Raw genomic sequence first — 23,859 nt, 5'->3', positions numbered from 1 at the left:
TTTTTCAGGATGTTTTGAATAACCTTGGCTCGTCTGAGTTGGATGAGGATGACCTGATGCTGGATCTTGACCTCTCTGATGACCAGCGAGCTCACCATGGTATGTTTTCCCCAGACTCCAGTTGCACTCTCCTTTTACTTCAGACTTTGCAACATGTATTATGACATTTAATTCTCATTCATATTCATGCTGTTAAATCTCTGAATGTCTTGTTATTGAAATTACACGTTCTTATAATAGCTACAATGCTTGAAGAAATGATTTTTGCCGCAGATAAAAAAAAAAGATGAGACCTTATTCCCCCACCCCTCTCCGTGCCCCCAATTTTAGCCGAAGAAGACTTGGGCTAGTCTTCAGATTTTAATATCTTGTAAAATATTACTCCGTTAAGTTATGCATGCGTGCAGTTGTGGATTAGTCATGTAGTCATTTTAATTTTCCAAAATGTTCTGATAGTTTTCTGGAGGAGTTACATCAGCACTTACGACGCTACACGTTAACATGCACCACAGGCAAAGCCTCTAGACAGATAAACTCTGCGGATGTCATTGCTCATATTTGCTAAGGCATTTTTTTTTTGCAAGAGAAGTAAATATCGCAGCGCTTGTGCATAAAGTCATTTTGGCATGAATAGTGGTTCTCATCTGGTTTTGCTTCAGGACCCAGATTTACACACTGGACAAGTGACAACCCGAAAAAGTACTACATTTTGTTTGTATAAACAAAATAAACCCTTTATTTCAAGGAAATAAAGAAAGTTGAAGCTTGTTATTATACAGAGGCTTTTTTCTCCTTGATTTGCTATTACAGTCTCACAGGAAGATTCCAGTCAATCCCTTGCATCATGCCTCAACCTGCTGCCCTCACCCCTGGAGGCCTCCACCGACCGGACCCCTGGAAGAGAGCCCAAGGAGCCCCCACTCAGGTACCGTTTCCTTACTGGAGCTTCACTGCGAACCTTTCAATTTCACAGACACACTGTGAACATGAATGCTTCGAAAGGGGGGATAATGTAACATGCCCACTTTAATGACTCTGTAATGGGGTTTACCTTGTTGCAAACCACACGATGATTGTTCAATTGCTTCATAAACTGAATAGAATTGCAGAGCTCAACAATAATGATTTTTCTGCTGGCCCAATCAGATTTGTAGTTCAGATTATTACTTACCTGTCAAAGTCTCTTAAAGGGGACCTATTATGCCCATTTTCACAAGATGTAAAATAAGTCTCTGATGTCCCCAGAGTGTGTATGTGAAGCTTTAGCTCAAAATACCCAACAGAATTTTATTTACAGCACGTTTAAATCATCATTTCATCATTTTTGGGTCTGTGAAAAACGCAAAGTTTTAGTGCTTCCCCTTTAATGCTAATGAGCTGCTGGTTCACGGCAAAGGGGGCGGAGCCTAAGCAGCCGCGATCAGAGCCAGAACAGGGAAGATGATAATAATAAAACAGATAGTCGCAGTAATGGTGTTCATTTCAATCATAAAAATGCCTACAGAGTCAGAGAATATATGCTGAATGGTGTTGGAACAGGTATAGTTTAGTTTAATTACGATTATAACCTATTTGGAATTGCTTGTATACACTATTAATGCAAGCCTGCTGTAGGACTCCGTCTGACGATCTGAATTGTCTGAATGATGACACAAAATATACTGATGAGTTTAATAAAGTTTACTGTATGTCACACAAAAGATGAAGCATCAGTTTTTCTTTAGAAAATCACTGTTAGAGCTGAGTAAACAGTATAAGAAGTGCATAAGTAACTTACATAAATTTCTGTAGAGTTGAGGGAGCATTTTCTTTGAAAACAAAATGAATCCACCTCGTCTTCAGTGGCTGGCAGAGTAAATAGAGAGAGCTATGTGAATGAATACATCCAGCTACAACACCTTCAACGCTTGGGAGATGCTTCAACGCGTCTCGTGAGTGCATTGCTGCAGCAATGGCTGATGTGTACAACTCGCAGTGAACTCAGTCAGGGCGGGTCTAAGTTATAACGGCAGTGTCAGTCAACACTCGTGGGCGGGGCCTGTGGCTTTAGTGATGTCACTAAAGCCACATTCTGAAAACGGGTTGTTTGGAGAGACTGCTTATGATTTATGGGGATTTAAAAAAAAGGAGTGAGCCAACACACATTTATGTCCAAACACCATACAAAAGTGAATTTTGCATAATAGGTCCCCTTTAACTTATTTTGATGAGTTAAAGCAATGTAAAAACATATGCTGCTGTCATAACGTATTGATCATATAATTTTAGTGTACAGGTCATCTGTGCTTCTATTTATTAGATATGTTACAGATATATGCAAGGAAATGCAATAATGTTTATAAATAACTGATATTTCACCGAAGAGAAATCCAGAAATCTTGCCTGAAAGTGTGAACAGAAACTTGAACATTTACAGTATTTACAGAATCTTTGACATCTTTTGCCATAATGTAAATCGTAATGGATGATATATTGATGGAAAGAAGTTTTCGTTTACAGTTGTGATTTGCACCATTTCTGTATGTGTGCAAGTCTATTGTGCAATTCTGAGTATTTTGATTTTAGAGCATCACTACTGATTTGAGGGATTGTCCTACTATGTTAAACAGAAGCACAGCTTTAGTCAGATTTGATGCATTTTGATTAAATTAATTCACAGAGTACCAAGTGAACTACAGCGATCGCTAACTAGCATGCCAAGTGTTGTGGCAAACACAAGAAATAAAATCATTATGTCGATGTGAGATTAAACTAATTTATACAGTCAGGTTCTCAGCGGATGTTAGTCCTACTTCCTCCACTGTTTTGCATCTTGTTCCCTAAACTATCAAACTTTCTCTGATCCATTGACAAGGGCATTGACTGCACCGACAGCTTGTTTGATTTGATAACGTTCTCTCAAACTCTGTCTACTCTGACTGGCAGTTTCATCCTTGTGCGTAATGACAGCAGAGTCATTTCAAAACTGGATGAATCCCATGTGGACACAGAGCAAATTATATTAGCATGGAAATTAGCCTAGAAAATTGAATACATTTCCTGACCTTATAATTATTTGTCAGTTTTTAGAGCATGCCCCAAAATAGAGTGGAGTTTTTGAAATGATTACAGAATATACCAGAACCACTACATGTCAACTACTTGTAATAAGTTCTGTATTTGTTTTCTAAGTAGATTTCGTTTTTAAATGCAACACTGCAGTGCCAAATATTACCCTATATTGCTGAAAGCTTATGAAAAGTACTTTTCCAGACCTACACTTTTATATGACATTTTATAGTGTATGTGAGCTACCGTATGCCTCATAAAAGGCATGCTGCTTCTAGAAAACATATTTTCGCCTTGTCAGCAGGTGGTGATTGAATGACCTTGTCTTGATATCTTTGACACAGTTTTGAATGAGATTTCTTACTGAGTAGCCCTGCAAAGCAGTTTTATTTGGGTTTATGTTGCATCTGAGGAAGTTCTGTATTTTATTCCGAATTTATGGCACCCCAGGACTGTTCTGTTCTCATCATGGTAAAGATCTCACAATTTGTGCTATGATTGTCCGACCTTGTTTTTCTTTTTCATCGTCAGCCAGGCTGTTTTTTATGCTGTGCTAACTAATTTCATTAGTTCTTATTATTAAATGCTGTTAACATGGTATATTAACAGCATTTAATAATTTATAATTATAATTTAGAGTTTTTTGAAGCTGTATGATAACCTAAATTTGAGTTTTTCTCTCACAAAGTTATTTACTGGAAAACTTCCCCACAACTTTGTATTGTGTTTGGAATGAGATGTGAGAGACCGTTTTTGAAAGAAATTAATACTTTAAGCAAGGATGTTTTCTATTGATCAGAAGAGATTTAATCTTTTTTTTAAATTTATGAATGTCTCTATTTCAAGTAAATGCATTGTTTTTAATGTTCTCTCATCAAAGAATCCTGGAAAAAATTCACCACACGGTTTCCACAAAAATATTATGCAGCACAGCTGTTTTCAACATTCATAATAATAAGAAATGTTTCCTGAGCACCAAATCAGCATATTAGAATTAATTCTTTAGGATCATGTGACACTGAAGATTGGAGTAATGATGCTGAAAATTCAGCTTTGTTATTACAGGAATAAAACATTTTAAAATGTATTACAAATAATAAAAAAAACGATTAAAATAATAATATTTCGATTACTGAATGTTTGATCAAATAAATGCAGAGGCTTTCAAAAAAAAAAAAAAAAAAAATCCTAAACTTTTAAATGGTAGTGCATTTGGATTTCATATTTGGCTAAGACACACATCTGAACGTGTGAATAATGAGTTAAAATTCAATCGGTTCTTCGCACAAAGCTATGATAGGGCTTCTGAAGAATATAGAGCACCAGTCATGGTTTTTTCTTTTATTTAGTGGAGCTCTGCCAGCCATAATCGCCATGAACTATTGTTGTATGGAAAAATAATGTATTCCATAAAAGCAGCATACTGCTTTGGAACAACATGAGTGTGGGTAAATAATCACAAAACTTTCATTTTTGGGTGAACAATCCTTTTTTGTTTTCTCTCTCTTGATCTTAGCATCTAATAATTCACCCAACCTTGAAAATAATGAAACTCAAAAGAAGTAAAGTAGTTGGCTTTTTCTCATATTTGTCAAATTCATCATTCAGGGTTCTGGAAAGATGCATTGGACTGCAGTATAGTGTCATTATGCTGGGGAGGTGTCAGCTAGTATAGATGTCTTTAATGGACAGTGGCTGGGAGGCCTGTTTTCTGCTGTGAGGATGCACTGTTTGATGGGCTATAATCCTACACCCTGACTAAGTGACAAGATATATTATCCCAAGGCGAAATCTGGGCTGTTGGTGTGGAAAACGCATCAACCGTCAGCTAGACTGATGCACGGCAGCTCGTGTTATGTTTTTCTCGCTCAGCGACACGGCGCTAGCCCATTTTACAGCTCTGAAGAGAGGCAGAAGGAAGTGTTTTGCTCTGTGAAGAGAGGCAGAAAAATGAAGCTATAGGAAGTGCTGAAGGAAGAGCTCAGTTCATCTTAGTTCTGCCATAGACTGGTGCAAAGGTTTATGATGAGTTTTCTCTTATATAGCTTTCACACAGAGAGAGTCACAGTGTAAAATAAAGGAAACCCAAACCAAACTCAATTTATTTTTCTTCCATTTTGTGTGGAACAAAATGACCTTTATTTTTACCTTTGGTCAAAAACACCAAAAAGTCTTTATTGCAGTTCGATCTGATTTAGTCAAACTATCAGCAAGGTCATCTGAGGAAGAAAGAAATCTAATTGTTCATGAGACCTATTTAGTTTCCTTTTACACTTTCTCTAAATCATGTTTTGGTCGTCTTTTCTTTAAAGGTCCGTTCAGTAATTTTTTCCTCATTAAAAGTTTCACACGTATAGAAATGAATAACTTTTTTTGAAAAATATGACTGGAAGACTCAGTCAGACCTAGAAAATCTCTTCTAACCTACAAGGTGACCCTTCTTGGTGGTCGCCATGAACGGGTATGTTTGCTATAGAGCTGTACTGATATGATGTTGATTTGTAGGCCAAATAGAATGCAAATTCGTCCGCAACAGAATATAACAGAATAAGTTAGTAATAATAGGTTAGAATAGCAATTTTTGATTAATAAGTGCTCAGTGAATTAAACAATCATTGCAGTTGTTTGCAATTATTATTATTATTAATTTTTTTAAGCACGCGCACACACGCACACGCGCGCGCACACACACACACAAAAAAAAAAAATCCATTTGAGGTGTGACAATGTGTAGTTCATGTTGTGGATCTAAATGTGAACATCTCTTCAAGTCATTTAAATCACAGATTTTATTTTACTCATGAATTTAAACCATATTTCATAACTCAGAACTCATGAATTAGAGAACATGCAAATTCTTTACCAGGTTTAGGACTAAACTGAACAGCTCTAAATAAACATACTACCTGTACTACTGCTAATAATATAATTTTATATAATGATTTGTCGTCATAAATGCATTTATTTAAATGGTTAAATCTAAATAATAATTAAATTGTAATTAATAATGATATTCAAATGTATTTAATAATAATATCTTCTGTTATTTAATATTAATATTTAACAACCACTACTGACATAATTACAATAATAATTATTATAATTTATCAAATGGCAAGGTTATGATGAAAATAATAATAAAACTAATATTTGTAGTACTTTGTCAAGCCCCTCCTGAAAAAGAACAATCTGGATAAGACCATATTAAGCAACTATAGACCGATCTCAAATCTTCCTTTCATAGGCAAGATCATTGAAAAAGTTGTCTTCAATCAGCTGAACAAATTCTTATGCTCGAATGGATACTTTGACAATTTTCAATCTGGTTTCCGACCACATCACAGCACAGAGACAGCGCTCATAAAGATAATAAACGATATCCGCTTAAATACTGATTCAGGCAAATTATCAGTGCTCGTACTACCCGACCTCAGTGCTGCATTTGACACTGTCGATCATAACATACTTCTTGACAGGCTGGAAAACTGGGTGGGGCTTTCTGGGATAGTCCTAAAATGGTTCAGGTCATACTTAGATGGGAGAGGTTATTATGTGAGTATAGGAGATCATAAGTCAGAGTGGACATCCATGACATGCGGAGTCCCTCAAGGCTCAATTCTTGCGCCACTCCTGTTCAACCTGTATATGCTCCCAATGAGCCAAATAATGAGAAAGAACCAAATTGCTTACCACAGCTATGCAGACGACACACAGATTTACTTAGCCCTTTCGCCTAACGATTACAGCCCCATTGACTCCCTGTGCCGATGCATTGATGAAGTCAACAGTTGGATGTGTCAAAACTTTCTTCAGTTAAACAAAGACAAAACTGAAGTCATTGCGTTTGGAAACAAAGATGAAGTTCTCAAGGTGAACGCATACCTTCACTCTAGGGGTCAAACAACTAAAAATCAAGTCAGGAATCTTGGTGTGACACTAGAGTCAGACCTTAGTTTCAGTAGTCATGTCAAAGCAATAACTAAATCAGCATACTATCATCTGAAAAATATTGCAAGAATTAGATGCTTTGTTTCCAGACAAGACTTAGAGAAACAAGACTTAGAGGACTCCTCACTGGCCTTCCCAAAAAGACCATAAGACAGTTGCAGCTCATACAGAACACTGCTGCCAGGATTCTGAGCAGAACCAGAAAATAATATGAACATATCACACCAGTCCTCAGGTCTTTACACTGGCTCCCAGTTAAATTTAGGATTGATTTTAAAGTATTATTACTGGTATATAAATCATTCAATGGCCTAGGACCTAAATACATCGCAGATATGCTCACTGAATATAAACCCAACAGATCACTCAGATCACTAGGATCATATCAGCTAGAAATACCAACGGTTCACTCAAAGCATGGCGAGTCCGCTTTTAGCTATTATGCCAGCCGCAGCTGGAACCAGCTTCCAGAGGAGATCAGACGTGCTCCTACAATAGTCACTTTCAAATCCAGACTCAAAACACATCTGTTTAGCTATGCATTTAATGAATGAGCACTGTGCCAATGCTCGTCCGACTGTTTGTACTGTACTGTATTTTATTTTTTATTCTTCCTAACTGTTTTAATTATTCTTATTTCTTGTTATTATTTTAATTTCTTCTATGTAAAGCACTTTGAATTGCCATTGTGTATGAAATGTGCTATATAAATAAACTTGCCTTGCCTTGCCTTGCCTAATAACATTATTATTATTATTATTATTATTATTATTATTATTATTATTATTGTTAATTAATTTGCATTCTAGAATAATAATAATAATTGTTATTAATTATTTCATTTGTACATATATGTACATATTAATATATTAATAGTAATAATCGTGTTTAAACTTGAAAAACTATATATTTATGCATTTTTTTAAAAAGTACACCGAGATGAAGAGCCTGCAAAAACTACTATTTTATCATTACTAAAAAAAAACTAAAAACTACTGAGTGCATCTTTAGCCCAGAGAGAGAGAACGCACAAACGCGGAGATTCAAAACTCAGGACCAGCTGGGCTCTCGCTCCCTCTCTCTTCCTTGTGTCCTTCAGGAGCAGGTTTGCTTCAGCAGGGGGCAGAATCCTCAGCTCTCCGCAAGCTGTGGTCTTCCACAACAGAAGGCAGCATGTCTGGCCTTGTGCTACTTTCCCCAGTCTCCTTACCCAAGTCTGTCAAGGTGATTCGAATAAAGAGCGAGAGGGGACGTTCAAGAAAACTCAGGTGTGACAAAAGGTGCGAGAGATTTTTAGTTTGAGCATTACTAATTACTGTGAACCAGTCAGATGTGGGGATTTATTTTTATTTTTTCTGAAGCGTGGAGTTGCGGGTGTGATTTATTCCTAACCTTTGATCATGCTCTCGGTTGTGGCGTCATGTCGATTTCTCCGTAGTCAGCATGTGTGTGTGAGATCTGGCTCGGGAAAAGTCTCCAGGGGATCTGGCTGAGTCACAGCGGCAGAATCCATTGTCACATGTAGCAAGGAAGCTTGTGACATCACTGATTGGACACAGTCTTTGTGAGGCCGACCGCCTCCTCGGCTGATGTGCATCCGCAAGCCATGCAATCTTGAAACACAAGTGGTTCTTAGACATAAATGGTGAATAAATTATTTTGAAGTCTTTGACGTGTTGTCTATAATTGTCCTCTACACCAAGTTACTCGAAAATTAAAAGGCATTACCTAAAGGAGAAAGCTTTGAGCTATTACAGTTTTTCTCAATTGCTAAAACACAATTTCTGAAACCTTGCTCCTTTTTCTGAAAACATTAAACACAAAACCTCATCTTCAAGCACTATTTACAAAACCTCTGACTCCTTTCGCCTCAAAACAGTTTTACCTGTGTTCAAAATCAAACACTGCTCTCAAATCATAAACAAAGTGATCAAAATGATATACACTATCAAGCAGTCAGAAAACAATACACCAAAAAATAGAAAACACATTGTTCAAAACATATAGTTCTTGAAAGATATCTATTCTGTTTGTAGACTTAAAAAGGTACAAAAGCTGTCACTGGGACAGTACCCTTCAAAAGGGTTATAATATGTACCATTTAGGTACTAATATGTACACTTTTGGTACCAATATATACCTTTTGAGGGACTAATATGCACTCTTTAGGTACAAAGGTGTACCTTTTGAAAAGGTACCCCCACAGTGACAGCTTTTTTTCTGAGAGTGACCCGTGAAACCTTACTGTACCATCAAAAAGTTCATTTGTGACATACTGTATGACTGCACTTGATAAAAGGAAATAAGAAAAGTAAAAAAAAACCCATATAGTTCTCAGGGAGAAGTACATTCTTAATCTCAAAACAAATTTAATATTTTTCCGTCATTGTCTTTTGATGAACGGAAACATGTTCTATCATAGTAGCTCAAAAATGATCAGAAATTACTTCTCTGCTTTGCTCTTTGCAATTTTCTTTTGTTCTTCCTCCTCCTTATACCCCTATTTTTACAGTACTGTACCCTGCATCTCACAAACTTGTCCTTTGTCTCTGTGATACTGTAATTCTTGTTCTTTGTTGATATGAACCTGCAACCAGTCAAAATCTATTGAGCAGTCAGTACTGTTAACAAATGGAAAGCACAATGTTCAGGGCCATAGGATTTGTTCATTGTACAGTATACAGCCTACAATGCACTGTACTACAGTATACAATACTAAAATCAAAGGAGTAAACATGTGATCAGTGTGCTTCTTCTTGTCTTTGGGCATCATTTGAAACAGGTTAAATCGATTTTGAGTGGTTGTGTTCAATCAATGACGTGTGTTCTCTATTTGTATTTGATCGTTGCCACTTGTGTTTACAAGTGTGGATGACAAGTGCAATAGAGTGCAGAATGTGTTTTGAGAATGAGAATGTGTTTAGAGTTGTGCTATAAAAGTCTAAGTGAGATCTGCAAACTGTGTTTTACCGTGTGAAATGGTTTAAGGTATTGACAACAGACTGCACAATTAGCTAAATGAGTTCAGGCAACTGAGAACTTTATTCAGCCAATGGGTTTTAGTGTTTTAGCAATTGAGAAAAACTGTAATATATTTTTAAGAGGAGAAACAAAGATTTAACGTTAAATGTCCATGGAATTTGTCCATTTTTAAATGAACCCCGTATGTGTAACACTTTGTGACACATTACCCCTTCAAACGCATACATATTTGATCAACCAGAAACATTGCTTTAATGTCGAAAAACCGCCCACAACCACTACCGCATTCTCTCTGACATCATAGCTTAATTCCCTGCTAGAAATAAATAAAAGCACAATTAAGCCACAAGGGACGTCACATAATGAGCAGAATCAACACGTTTAAGCTTTTGAGATGTTTGGGGTTGAAAAGTTCAGAATCAACAAACAAAGATGATGTCATTGCTGAGGTTGCTGATCCTGGCCTGAAGCTAGTCGTCGTAATAAAAATGAGTCAAAGTGCAAAAATGAATTTGAGGGAGATGGTTGATGGCAGTGTGAAAACGGTTGACTTTTACTAATGCTGCCAGAAATCCTTGCATTCATAGGACTTGAGCAATTTGTTGCAGTCTGTTGTGTTAGTCAAATCATTTTGCTTAGATAAACAAAATGGCCAGCGGCATAAAGAAATGAGCATAGGAAGAGTGGTCACTAAATATGCAATGCTAGTAGTCAACCAATGTAGGATGTCCTTAATGACCGATACCAAAATAATATTTAGAGAGCAGGATATGATGCTTGCTTGTTTGCGTTATGTGTTTATTTGTTATGAATAATCTTTAAAAAGTTGTTTGCACATTGTGGTCAGTGAGTGAGTACTTTAAGTTATAAGGATGCTTCAAAACGATATTGGAACTATACTGTTACCATGATATAAAATGACTCGTACTGTGATGTACGATAAATCGGTATGTGTGTGATCCCCTAGTGTGAAAATTTGTCTTTAGCTGGCAGGAAGGATCATGCAAATTCATTTAATACCACTTTTCACTCTCTTTCTCTCTCATTCATGCTCTCAATCAAACATGAATGCATCTTGTAGACTCAATTTATACAGCAGTCACTCTCTGTATCTTCCTTGTTTCCACAACAGAAAAAAGGCAACAGTTTTTGGATCCGTCTGATAACTAACTGTTTAGCAAGAGCAGTGAGCATTTCTCTGATCGGAACACTGCTCCTAGAGCCAAGCACTAATATCACTCATTAAATTTCCAACACGTGTATGCAACTCTGAACATGGGCGGGATTCTGCTCCTCTAGTGCAAAGTTAATATGTGATTAAAAGAACAAAGGGCCAGTCTTGCCTAATGCTAATGAGGATGCTAATGGGCTAATGAGAAAACGGTGCTAATAGATGTAATACAGAACATCGACTCACCTGAGGGAGTCTTTTGCATCTGACAGATGTCAGTAAAGAACTCCAGTGCTCTGCCTCTCAACAACTTTAAATAACATACAGCCTCTAAATGAGAGCTCATGCAGGGAGGATGTCATCCTGCTAAGCAGAGGTCATATGCATAAAAGAACAAGCTAGGTGACAGTGATTCAGTGGCATAATCAGATCATGGCCAGAAATGAGGTGATAATGGATATTATGTAGTGAGACGATGCAGGTGACTTAATGATTTGAGTGGAATATGTAGGTGTTACTCTGAGTGTAAATGTTGAGCATAATGAAAGCATAATAAAAACACCCTGAGGTCAGCAGCTTTTATGTACATCTTGGGACAAAGTGTTATCTTTAGGCTTTGTTCCAAAACTTAGTGAGCTACCTACGTAGGCAGCAATTTTAAGACATTGTAGGCTCTATTATTATAAATGTACATGATTATGTTAATTTATGTTAATTAGATGATTGGAAGTAATCATAACACTAAATATGGTAGATGTACTCCTGCCTTATTATATATGAGCTAATTATATTTTCATAGATGTGGCAACACTCAATAGGGGGGCTGTAGGATTGGAATTACTGACTAAAGGTCAAAAGAATTTTATTCCTAATTTTAAATATGTATTGTAATATAATTTGAACTAACATAAACATACAGGCATGTCTAAATTGGGCTGAACTTGTATGACTAGAAATAGCTGTGAAAAAGATGACACATTTTTCAATGATTCTTTTATGAATAGAAAGTTCAAAGGAACGGCTTATTTTATTTTTTTTTACATTATAAATATATTTACTCTTGATCAATATAATGCATCCTTGCTGAATAAAAGTATAAATTTCTTTTCCAAAAAAATCTTACTGACCCTAAAATTTTGAACAACAGTGCACTTGTAATCAAATCTATACATGCGTAACAAACATTTCAATGTAGTTAAAACTGCACTGTTTTACCTTACATTTGTGCATGCTATGTAATTTTATGTGTACTTGACTATTGTATTTGTACTTTGGCTACGTGTTAACGCCAAACTATTGAAATCAGTTCGAGTCTGAGCATATCTATTTGAATGACAAACTGCTTGCATATAACTGCTTCAAATCACAAGGCTCAATTTCTGTTAGCATGTTCATCGGCTAAGTGTTGTTACAGTGTGACCTTCACCTCACATCTTTAGATTACTCTAGTTATTGTAGCCAAACACAATGGCTGTTAAACTGAATCATAGAGGCCCTGACATTAATGATTAATGATTGAATCTATATAATTATCTGATACATAGCTTCTGTCAAGTAAATAACATCCTCTTTCAGACAGAACAATAACACTGACAGTTCTGCTTATAAGAGGCAGCATTTAACACCAGGTCTGTGTTTGTAAAGTGGCTGGAAATTGCTTGAAAGTGGCAAAATTGAGTCTTTTTTTTTTTTTTTTTGGAAAACATTTCAGAATGGTGTTGAATGTCTCAGGCGTCCAAGCTAAAGGAAATCTAGAGTTGTTAAGGCACAATATACAATCACTCCTGCAGTGCTCACTCCGATTTCCTTTTTTTTTTTTTTTAAAGAAATAGTGTTTTTTCATACTTCTGCTTTTGTAATTCGTATGTGCAGTGATCGATTTTCCATACCATGCTTTGACAAATTCGTCAAAATTAGAAGAATCTGTTAGGTGGCGTAGTCAGTTCTCACAGGCAAAAACAAAGAATGAAGCTTGCTTTTGCTGCTGGCTTTCTGTGCAGACACTGAGTTATACATGCTCTAATATTTTAATGTGTGTTGAATGAGCACATCCTCTCCTATGCCATGTCTCAGCTTGAGGATCATGAATAAGTCAGGATTCTGTCTGCTTTCTGAGACATTTAGCAACACAAGCCATTTATGAAATCTTTCGGAAATTCACTTAAGCAGAAACAATTGAATGTGTACTTCAGCATGGATAGTATGTTTTTACCAGTCGATGCTATGGATTGAGGAAAAAGAAAACATTCCCATTTTTCTGGGAGGATGTTTTAAAAGGTGATATTAATTGACAAGCGTGAGATGGAAAGCTTGTAACCTGCCATGGAGTAGCAAAGTGAAATTTCACTTTCTTCTTGCAGCTCCAAGGACACTCACCACAAAGCCCCTGAAATAAACAGCGTGGTAATGAAAAACGACAACAAAAGTGTCAGTTGTTTGTCTGGAAGACTCGCTGTGTTTACGGACTCTGCGACTCTCCTGTTGGAGGGGTTCCAGGGAAGCGATGCTTAATTCTAATCAAACTCTGAGGTTCCTTTTGATCTTCTGTTATTGCTGTAAAAAGCATAAATACTTAATTCTGACGCACTTGAAATAAGTTCGATCCTAAGCCCAGAAATGTATAAAGACAAGTCTGGAGCTGAATCAAAGTGTCGTAATTAACAAGAGGTCTCCAAGAGTGTTTTGTGTTGAACTCTCAATAAGAGATCTGGATTCTGTTGGTCCAAATACTATGTGCTTCCTTTGAAGATTTCTTTGATATATATTTGAAAGAATAAAAGCCCACAATTTATCAATACCATATTATATATTATTCAAATGAAGAGAGAATGAAAGATATTTTGTCTTGAAAAAAGATATTGCATTACCCATGGGTGGGAAGTCTTTGATTTTGTGTCCATCATCCTTGGAAATGACATGGCTTATCGTCCTTAAACAGTCAAATGCATTCAAAATGATGTCAAAATGTCTGTCCTGCCTAAGTATTCGGATAAATACAGTCAGTTTTGGAACGTAAATAGTTTAGAGAAAACGCATGTTGTGTAACTGTATATTGTATCCGTTCATAAGCCTTTAAAGTGACAGCAGCCTAATATTCCTGCTGCTGTCTGTCATGTTAATCAAAGAACAAAAGACAAAATCACTTGCTGCTCTTGACTGAATAATTTTAATTGTAAGCATTTATCTGTATTTCATTTTTATAATGAAAACGATCTAGTGTTATGTTACATTTCATTACTTTCATTTCTGTATTATCCTTTTACCCGAATATACTGTAAAAACCCACCTGAAAAACTTGAAAAACCTGAAAAACAATATCGTTTTGAATAAACCATGTTTATTTCATTTGTTTTTTATTCTATTTGATTTATTTGTGCTATCGTTTGCAATTTGTTTTTGCTCTTATTTTATTACCAATTGGTTACTTGTCTTTTTAAAAAAAAAAAAAAAAAAACAACCTTTAAATAAAGCCTCCCTGTGCTGTGTAAGCTATTACAACAAAATCACCCAACTTATTAAAAAAAATTAGATAACAAATAATCTGTATGGTGGTATATATGTCAGTCTCCCCTGTGGTATCGAAATTTGTATCAAATATCAATATTTTTCAAGTTATATCGAATTTGGAAATTCCGGTATCGTGACAACACTAGTTCAGTCAAGATCTTAGTAGGTTGGAAAAAATAATATTTTGAAACCTCTTAACAGTCTAATTGTCTGAGTTTATATATAGATTAGTATCCACTTGGACTTGATGAAGAGGGTATGACTATCCGCTCCATTATCTCTCGAGGGTCTTTTCTCCACTCTGAACCTTTCCCTTTCTGTCTTTTCAAAAAGCACTCCTAATCAAGTTTAATTTGATCCCATTGTCTACATAAATGATTGATCGGTTCATTTGTCCAGAAATCTGGATGCAATCAATAGACTAAAACAAAGTTTTTTACATTTGATTCTTTGTTTGAAGTCACGTTTATAATTGATATTTTTATTGCATTAAATGCTGATGTATTGCATTTTATGCACATTCATTTGCCAATAAATGTTGGAAATCCATTTTTTCTGTTGATTTTCTTGTACCATTACCCCAACACTCAGACTGATTTTTGCTCACAGAAATTGTTTTCTTATGATCCTTCCAGGGAGCAGCGGCCGATGTCTCTCTGTCTGTCTCGTGATGATGAAACTTTGGCCGGGTTGGAAGCGTTGCCGTTCAGGCTGATGCAGCAGGACTGCACCGCGGTAAAGACTCTTCTGCTGCGGTTACGCAGGACCCTGCAGGAGGTAATGTTCCACACTGACAGTTGATTCATGAAGCTGCTATGGCCTTCATCACGGGTACATTAGAACAGGTAGAATAGCTCTCCGTGCCCTGCCAGTTTCATGCCTCATCATTCAGGGCCAACACCAGAAGGATATCACACTCAAAAGAGCCACATTCAGTCAGTAAGTAGACCTTAGAGTAGAGTAGACGCCATACTTGTTGTGACTCAAATGAAAACAAGGCTGTGAGGGCTAGAAAAATGTGCCAGTGTCGATTTGTTCAGCCAGAAAAACATTGCAGTAAGTACTTCTGTACAGGTCTAGTATCATGTGGTTGCAATTAATTAATTTATATATATATATATTTTTTGCCTATATACGTTTTGGGTGCACTTTTATATTTTTGTAAATTTAATGTTTTTGGTAGAATTTTTTTGGTGCCATATTGGTTACATGCCTATATTTTATTGATATTTATATTTTTAATCGGTATCGGTTTGTGTATTTAATTGTACATGGAAATTTCCCCTTTTTTAAATTTAGATTACTTTTTTTTTTTTTTTTTAATAAAATAAAACACTAATATGAAGCTTTTAAATGTAATCTTGAGCATGATTGGAAATCTTTTGTCTGGGACAGCCTAAAATCATGCAATGTGTAGCAGGCATTATCAGGCAATGACTTCGCAGGCCACATTTGCGCACGAAGGTACCTGACGAAACTGATTTCAGACAGGCTTCTGCGACAGCATAACGGTTTAATGATTTACAACAAAATAGAACAGGCTTTGGTAATAACTAAGCAAATATTTAATTTCTACAATTACTTATAATTATAATACAATATCTTATAATTTCTCTTTAGAAATAACATCAAAAGTGGAAACGGTCAAAAACATACATTTACACAGAAACTGACCACCAACAGCAACTTTGAGTTGCGATCTTTATTTTTTAGCTCAACTGTCACTGAATGGAACGCACATGATTGTGGGATATCAAAGGCATCATATACAAATCAAATCAAATCAAATCATATACATCTATGCTGCACTAAAAAATCGATCAGATGAAGGTCTCTCAGGAGACAGGAAGTGAAGCTAACATTAGATTTGGATGTGGCTTTATGCCTTCCTACCTTGGAATGCATCCTCTGAAGGCAGCATTTTTCAGCTTTTGGACGCAGCCAGGGTCCCTACGCAGTGTTCACTAGTCCCTGCTACTTGTTAACTTGGAACATTAATTAGTGAATTTGCGCTACGCCACTGCCTGCAATGTCATCACACACAGTAGTGCACTCCAGTAGTGTTTATTAGAGAAGTTTGAGGTATGATATAATATACTTCTCTAAATAAATATTTACATTTACATTTATGCATTTGGCAGACGCTTTTATCCAAAGCGACTTACATTGCATTTTCATGGTACACATTTTTACATTCTTATCAGTTCTTGCTTTCCCTGGGAATCGAACCCATGACCTTGGCGTTGCAAGCGCCAAATACAATAAACATTACCATACTTACGTTTAGTAGCCTATATAATTAATCCAAGGAACGCCATTGAGAACCACTGATGTATTGTGAAGGATCATATTTATTTGTTCATTCACGCAAAGACAAAGCACAACCAAAACAATGTTCTTCCGCAAAATGCATGTGCAGTTTTGTTTTTAACCCCTAGAGGGCCAAAAGTTAGACAAAATAGTACAGAACTTTAAAACGGTGCCCCTACTCTTTCAGAACAGTGATGAAGTGTTTTAGTTCTGTTGTGGTAGTAATATTAAAATGTATTGAATGCTCTTTAAGTAACAACAATAAAAAAAAAAGCTCTTGTGTAATCCCTTACTGTTAATTGTAGTATATTGCTCACCCAACTTAATTTATTGACCAGAACACCCGCATTTCTATTCCGCCTTCATCCAACTCGTAGCTGCATGAACTCTGTTTTACATTCCCTCAAAATAACAATTACTTTGTGAAAGTCCAGAGAGCAGTGCACAGCAGAGGAACATGAATATTGAAGAGGAAGTTCTTTGGCTTCTTTACTGACTCTTCTCATTAACATGCAAATTAGCCATCTTCCTTCAGCTTTTGTAAACTACAGTGTAATAAGAATCACAACAACTTGGACATTTGGTTTTATTAGCTTGACCACAGATTAAGCATATCCTGTTCTTTCTTTCTTTGTGTGTCTTTTGGTCATTTGATACCTCGTTTCTGACTAATTCAGGGCAGTGCAGTAAGGACTGAGTTCAAAATGTTCCGAGTTTTTGATTCAGTCAAATGTAAAATAGTAAATGTCAAATTACCATAGAATGTCTGCTCATACTTAGTTCCTATAATAGAAAAGCTCTAGACTGGTTTCAGAACTTGAGTTGAGACCGTCTAACCTCAGACATTTCTGAATGTTACCTAGGCTTGAATTAAATTGCTCTTATACCTTTGAACATTTATGTACTGTATTGCCTATTGGCATTCAGAACCTGGCAATACATCCTTCGTGGATTAAACTAGCTTTTTTTGTTGTGTTGTTTTAATTATTATTTTTTTTTGTTCGACCTGCCTGGTTCATTTACATAACTATTGCATTTCCCGCCAGCAAAAACAGTTCAGATGTAGCCATGTGCATACATAACCATTTTGATAATTACCTTATATTCAGAGCAGAGATTTTAATATTGAGCAGGTTAAATTCTTAAAATACGGTTTTGCATTTTTCAGAAAACAAATTTGGCTCTACTTGTGTTGTTCTGTTGTTTAGTAGTTTTTCAGCTTTAGAATCAGCTTTAGTGAAACGTTTGTCTTGCTTTTGCTTTTATACCTTCTCGAATTACCTCCATATGTTTGCAGTTTTCATTACAGTTTTCTTGTCCTCTCCTTGCACTTAAAATGCAGGCGTAGAAAACGCATTAATCAAAAGCAGCACATGTCGGATCAGTCTTGAATCCTTTAGTAATTATGGAGTCTGAAATGCTGCTTAAAATTCATTCATGTTTGCTGTGAAACATTTACCAAAATGACATTGTAATGGTTGTGCTATTGTACCTTGTTTGAAATTTATAGACCCGGTCAAACTACTTTATTATAGTGTCCTCGTTCCCTTTTTTTTTTTTTTTTTTTTCTGTCAGTGGAGTAGCTGCATGTCATATGGTCCCTCTCCACCCCCACCCACAAATATTGCTACGGAGATGCATATTACAGAGAACTGCTACTTTTTTGTGTGTTTTTGGTTTTGATTTGGCCAATGTTCATCCCCTTTAGCAGTGCAGTGTTATTATTATTATTATTTTTTAAACTAACCCATAGGGATACACCAAGATTTCGACCGCCGAAAATTAGTTTTGTCCGAAAGAGGAAAAATGGCCAAAAAATATATGCCGCCACTGTTTGCAATAGCCTTACTGTGCTGTAACATGGTGTGGAATAGCCCTGCTGGGCAAAAGCTGGTAAAGTGACGCTACCCTCTTGTTCACTGATCCTCCACTCTCTGCTATCTGCTCAAATGCTCTGATGATAATAGCTTTGTTGGACTATACATCATTTGGACAATTGGTCAAACAAATAAATCGGTTAAATCTGGTTCTGTTGTGTAGAACTGAATAAAGAATAATTATATTGATATTTAATATTAATTTATATTATGTTAATATATTAATACATTTTCTGTCCAATTAGTGTTACTTTCAATAAAAGTGTGATTATTTTATTTTATTGGCTTGTATATATATATATATATATATATTTTTTAACTCCCTATCATTTAAAATGATTGAATTTAATGAAAAAGTCTAATATTAATACAAAAAAAGCTAATTTAAAATAAGAAATAAATAATTATTAAAACCCATTTTTGGTTTCGGATCAGTTTCGACCCATTTCTATATATATATATATATATATATATATATATATATATAGCCGCTCTGTTAAATTTAATGGACTGTGATGCTATTCTCTTCTGGAAACAAACTTTTTGCATCATTTTCCTGTTATCTCTGTAAAGCTGCTTTGAAACAATCTGTATTGTAAAAAGCGTTATATAAATAAATGTGACTTGACTTGGTTTCGACCCAGAATTTTCATTTAGGTGCATCCCTACTTACCCGATATCCTTATTTCCGCTCAATATACTGTATATTGTACACATTTATACACTATATTATATTATACACTTTATATTGAACACAATGTAAAGTGTTCCATGTCTCTGACAGTGTCACAGCTCTCTTTCTCACATATTAATATGGGGGAGAGGCAGCAGTAGTGTGGTTAAGGGGAGAAGGGTTTGAGGCTAGTTCCCATGTTTGGATGATATAATTACATCATATGTGCGACACTGGCTAATTTCCCATTGAGTTTCTTTAGTAAGTTTTAGAGTAATAACAGTGTGGTTCAATTTGTTTATTGGCTATCAAGAGCTAACAATGAAAAACATTTTAAAGCATTTATTGATCTTGATTAATATGAATTTCTACATACTGTATACACTTTAACATTTCAAGTTGTTTAGATTAACATTATTAAATGTATTATGAATGAACATGAACAAACATGAATTTAAAAAAATAGCTAATGAATGGGGTCATGGCAGTTTGTACATGCAATTGGTAAAGTAAATTATATTTTGAAGGCTTTGGATAACATTTGGATATACTTGTAGTCTTGCCAGTATTATAAAGTTTGTTTTTAAATTTCTTTAAATTTGTTTTTAAAGTGTAGTAACCTCAGAACCAACTAATAAGAGTCAGATGAGCAGAATATTATTTACAGTCTGTTTTAATAATTTTCTTTTCATGTGCTCATTTAATATGAAGATGTATGATATTTGCCTTTCAGAGCACTGAGACCAGTCCTGCCAGCAGCCTTCACTCTCTACCCATAAGCCCCTGCAGTGAGAAATCACTCCCCTTTAAGGTAATTGTCTGCATTCAGTGTTGTTGGAATGTGTTTCTTTTCTATTCATAATGTGGATTCAAACACATTCTTTGCTGCAGAGGTATCATTGGTGGTTCACACTTTGATTTAAAAGGCTCACTTTAATTTTCTTTCTTCCCTGAAGATTTCAAAGCCCGTAGATAAAACATAATGACGGTGCTAAACGACTGCATAGAGACAGAGGTCTCTCCGTTTTATGCGGTTAATTTTCCTACTCCATTGTGCTTCTTCTAAACACTCTCTACTCTTTTCATTCTGGCCTCTCTCTTTGATACAATTTGAGCTGCATTTTTCTCCACCATCAATGAAATTTTCCCACTATCTTGATGAGATTATTTGATTACATGCGCTGATCTTGTGGAGATGGGCTAGGGCTTTTATTGGGAGAGGTTTTTGATTGTAGAAGAGGATTTTGTTTTTCATCAGGGCTTTTTTTTTTCCCGAATGGCTCAAAAATACTGCGAAGTGGAAATGAGGTCTGTGTCTTTCTCTGTCCTCCTTACTGACCTACATGGAGTGCTAACAGAAGCGGCGGTTGCGGCAGCGAATCACGTGACATTCCGGCTCATCCGTAGCCTAGCGCCACGCAGCGGGAGAGGGAGATGCTTAGAATAGGACGCCATGCATTCTGACATTGTGTTCAACTGACAGGAGAGGGGTGGGACTTGTCCTGATTCATTCCATAAAAAAAAAAAAAAAAAAAAAAAATCCCGATTTTAAAAATAAAGCCCTAGCATCCACCTGAGACGGAACCGTGTCACTTTTCGTCCTACTTTGAACAGAAAACTTCTCTCACCAAACATTTGTTATCCCTACCTTCTTAATAATTAGAGCCTGCGGAAAGAGTTCTCCTGTGGCGAGAGCATGGCGTCGGTTAAGGGAATATGGAGCCTCTTGCTCTGCATCTTGGTAAAATGAGCTTGGACTGGGGTACCAACTCATTCGTCCTGGTGTCCCTGTCAGCTGCGCATTAATAACTCCTTGGTAAGTGAGTGTAGGTGTGCCCGCCACTCTTGAGGGTGTCCTGTTTGAAGTTTATAACATCACAAACCTTCTTAGACAGAAATAATTGAGGACATCTATCACATTTACTCCTTTTTATGCCTTCCTTCAAAGTACATGAGTGAAATACCCTGTGCTTCTCTAAAGTTGTACCATTCTTGGTAATGAAACTTTTTTTTCTTTTCTTTTTTCTCTTCAGCCTTTTAATGACGATGAAACTTTGCGGTTACTAATATATTTTTTTAATGTTTTTGAAAGAAGTCTCATATGCTCACCAAGGCTATTTTATTTGATAAGAAATACAGTGCAAACAGTAATATTGAGAAATATTACCATTTAAAAGAATTGTTTTCTATTTGAATATATTTTCAAATGTAAAGTATTCCTGTGATGGCAAATTGAATTTTCAGCAGCTATTTCTCCAGTCTTCAGTGTCACATGATCCTTCAGAATATTATAATACACTGATTTGCAATAATGATTTGCATTATGTTGAAAACATTAGGGCTACTTAATATTTAGTAAAAGCATGCAAAAAAAAAAAAAAATAGAAAGTTGAAAAGAAAGAGCATTTATTTGAATTGGGCATCTTTTGTAACATTGTAAAAGTATTTACTTTCAGCATAATTGCTGAATAAAAGTATTCATTTCTTTCCAAAAAAAACCCCCACAAACTTTTGAACGGTAGTGTGTTATTTTGAATTGACTTCTTCATTAAGTGATTTTATTTATTCCTCATTTAGTGGAACTGAATATTTTTTTTTTACCACACTGCCATGGTATCCAATAAGATTCAGAATAAGGTAAAATACTGTTTTTAAGACAAACATTGTTGAAAATAATCAAGCCATGTTTTCCTCACTTTTTCAATTAAATTGAAGAAGCCTTTCATTTATTTAGAACCAGTATAAACTATATATGGATTCAGCATCCTAGCAAGGATGGATGAATTGTAACAAATGCAATATTTGCCCAATATTTATTTAATAAATATATATTTACTAAAGCATTTAATTTTAATTGATTCAAAGTAATGAATTGAACATGCATTAATAGCTCTAACTGAAGTTTAAATAAGATGCTCTTGAAACTTCTCTGTCTTAGGAAGGATAGCAAAACTAATCTAATATGTTTCACCCAGACCTACCACCAGGATACTTTTGGTTGTATCGATTGCAGTGATGCTAAGTGTTGCCTTTTATGATCAGGGCTCTGTGATAGTAGGGCGTTCTCATTTATTAGGTCCTTCGTCCCCTTCTTGCCTCAAGTATTTAATCTAGGACAGACAGATGGAGGAGCCACTCAAATGCAGTTTTACAGCACGGGGTAGAGACCCAGCTCTCGATCCTGTGTGTGTGTGTGTGTGTGTGTGTGTGTGTGTGTGTGCAACTGTGACCAAACGCCTCTCTAGAGGTCCTCCATGGCACTGCACAGATAAAGTGCCTCTTGTTAAACCTCTATAATTAAGATATAATTAAATATTCCCCACAGGCAGGGATTTGGGGGATGTTACATTCTGCCTGTTTGCTGCATACGTTGCTCAGTGCATGACCTTTTTTGTATTACATTTTTTTTTAAATAAATAATTAGTCTTTAAATACTTTATTATTTTATTTACACTACTATTCAAAAGTTTTGGGTTAGTTTTTTCTTCAATTACTTTTAAATAAAGGCTGTTCTTTTTTTAAACTTTCCATTCATCATAGAATCCTCCACATTTTTATTTATGCACCAATATGCACCAAATCAGCATATTATAATGATTTCTGAAGGATCATGAAACTGAAGTAATGATGCTGAAAATTCAGCTTTGGCATCACAGAAATAAATTACATTTTAAAATGTTCAAATAGAAAACAGTTATTTTAAATTGTAATCATATTTCACAATATTACTGGTTTTACTGCATTTTTGATCAAATAAATGTAGTCTTGGTTAAAGGTGCTCTAAACGATGTTGGGTGACGTCACTTCTTGTTGATGTTCGAAGTATTGTCAAACAAAATGGAGGCTAGCTCGACCCTCCCTCCTCCTCATCATGCCATCCCCTCCCCCTCCCTTCCGTGCTTTTCCGATGTAAATTCGGGACTTTGCGCGTTCCTTCTCCTTTTTCCCTTTGTTCATCAGAACGTCGTCTCTTTGGTCATGTGTCAGCCATATCAAAATTCAAGAGAATATAATTCTAACGTTAGTCGTTGTCATTGTCTGACATCTCTCCTCTAGCTAACTTCCCTCTTCATGCTTCTTTCTCCTTCACTCCCCATACCCTGCTTCATGTGCATGCGCACTAACGCCCCAACCCCCACTCCCAAATTCTTGTCGTTTATTGGCTGGAACACTGTTTGCTATGTTTCGTGGTGCAGGTTGGCCCAGTTTGTTTTTGTTGCCGTTTGTGGAGCCTGGGCTGTCTACAGAGACCGCTTTTTTTTTTTTTTTTACAGTGTGTTCAGGGAACAGGCAGCTAGCGGATAGTGAGGAGATGTTTGCTGTATGTGACAAAAAAAAATGTC

The 23,859-nt window shown here is 35.9% G+C and overlaps 1 protein-coding gene across 2 annotated transcripts in view; it reads left to right on the top strand.

Moving 5' to 3' along the window:
- ccser1 (coiled-coil serine-rich protein 1) overlaps window positions 1-23,859 on the top strand; it is a 77,708-nt gene that overhangs the window by 14,447 nt on the left and 39,402 nt on the right. For both annotated transcript variants that reach the window (XM_084086352.1, XM_084086353.1), the window contains exons 4-7: window positions 9-99; window positions 811-925; window positions 15,292-15,433; window positions 20,250-20,327. In XM_084086352.1, coding sequence (XP_083942478.1) covers window positions 9-99; window positions 811-925; window positions 15,292-15,433; window positions 20,250-20,327 — 426 coding nt within the window. The remainder of the gene's footprint in view (window positions 1-8; window positions 100-810; window positions 926-15,291; window positions 15,434-20,249; window positions 20,328-23,859) is intronic.

The sequence above is a fragment of the Abramis brama genome, assembly GCF_963993115.1.
Source record: "Abramis brama genome assembly, chromosome: 16".
Lineage (NCBI taxonomy): Eukaryota > Metazoa > Chordata > Actinopteri > Cypriniformes > Leuciscidae > Abramis > Abramis brama.
The sequence above is the reverse complement of the archived record's forward strand: the minus strand, read 5'-3'. Positions and strand labels throughout refer to the sequence as shown.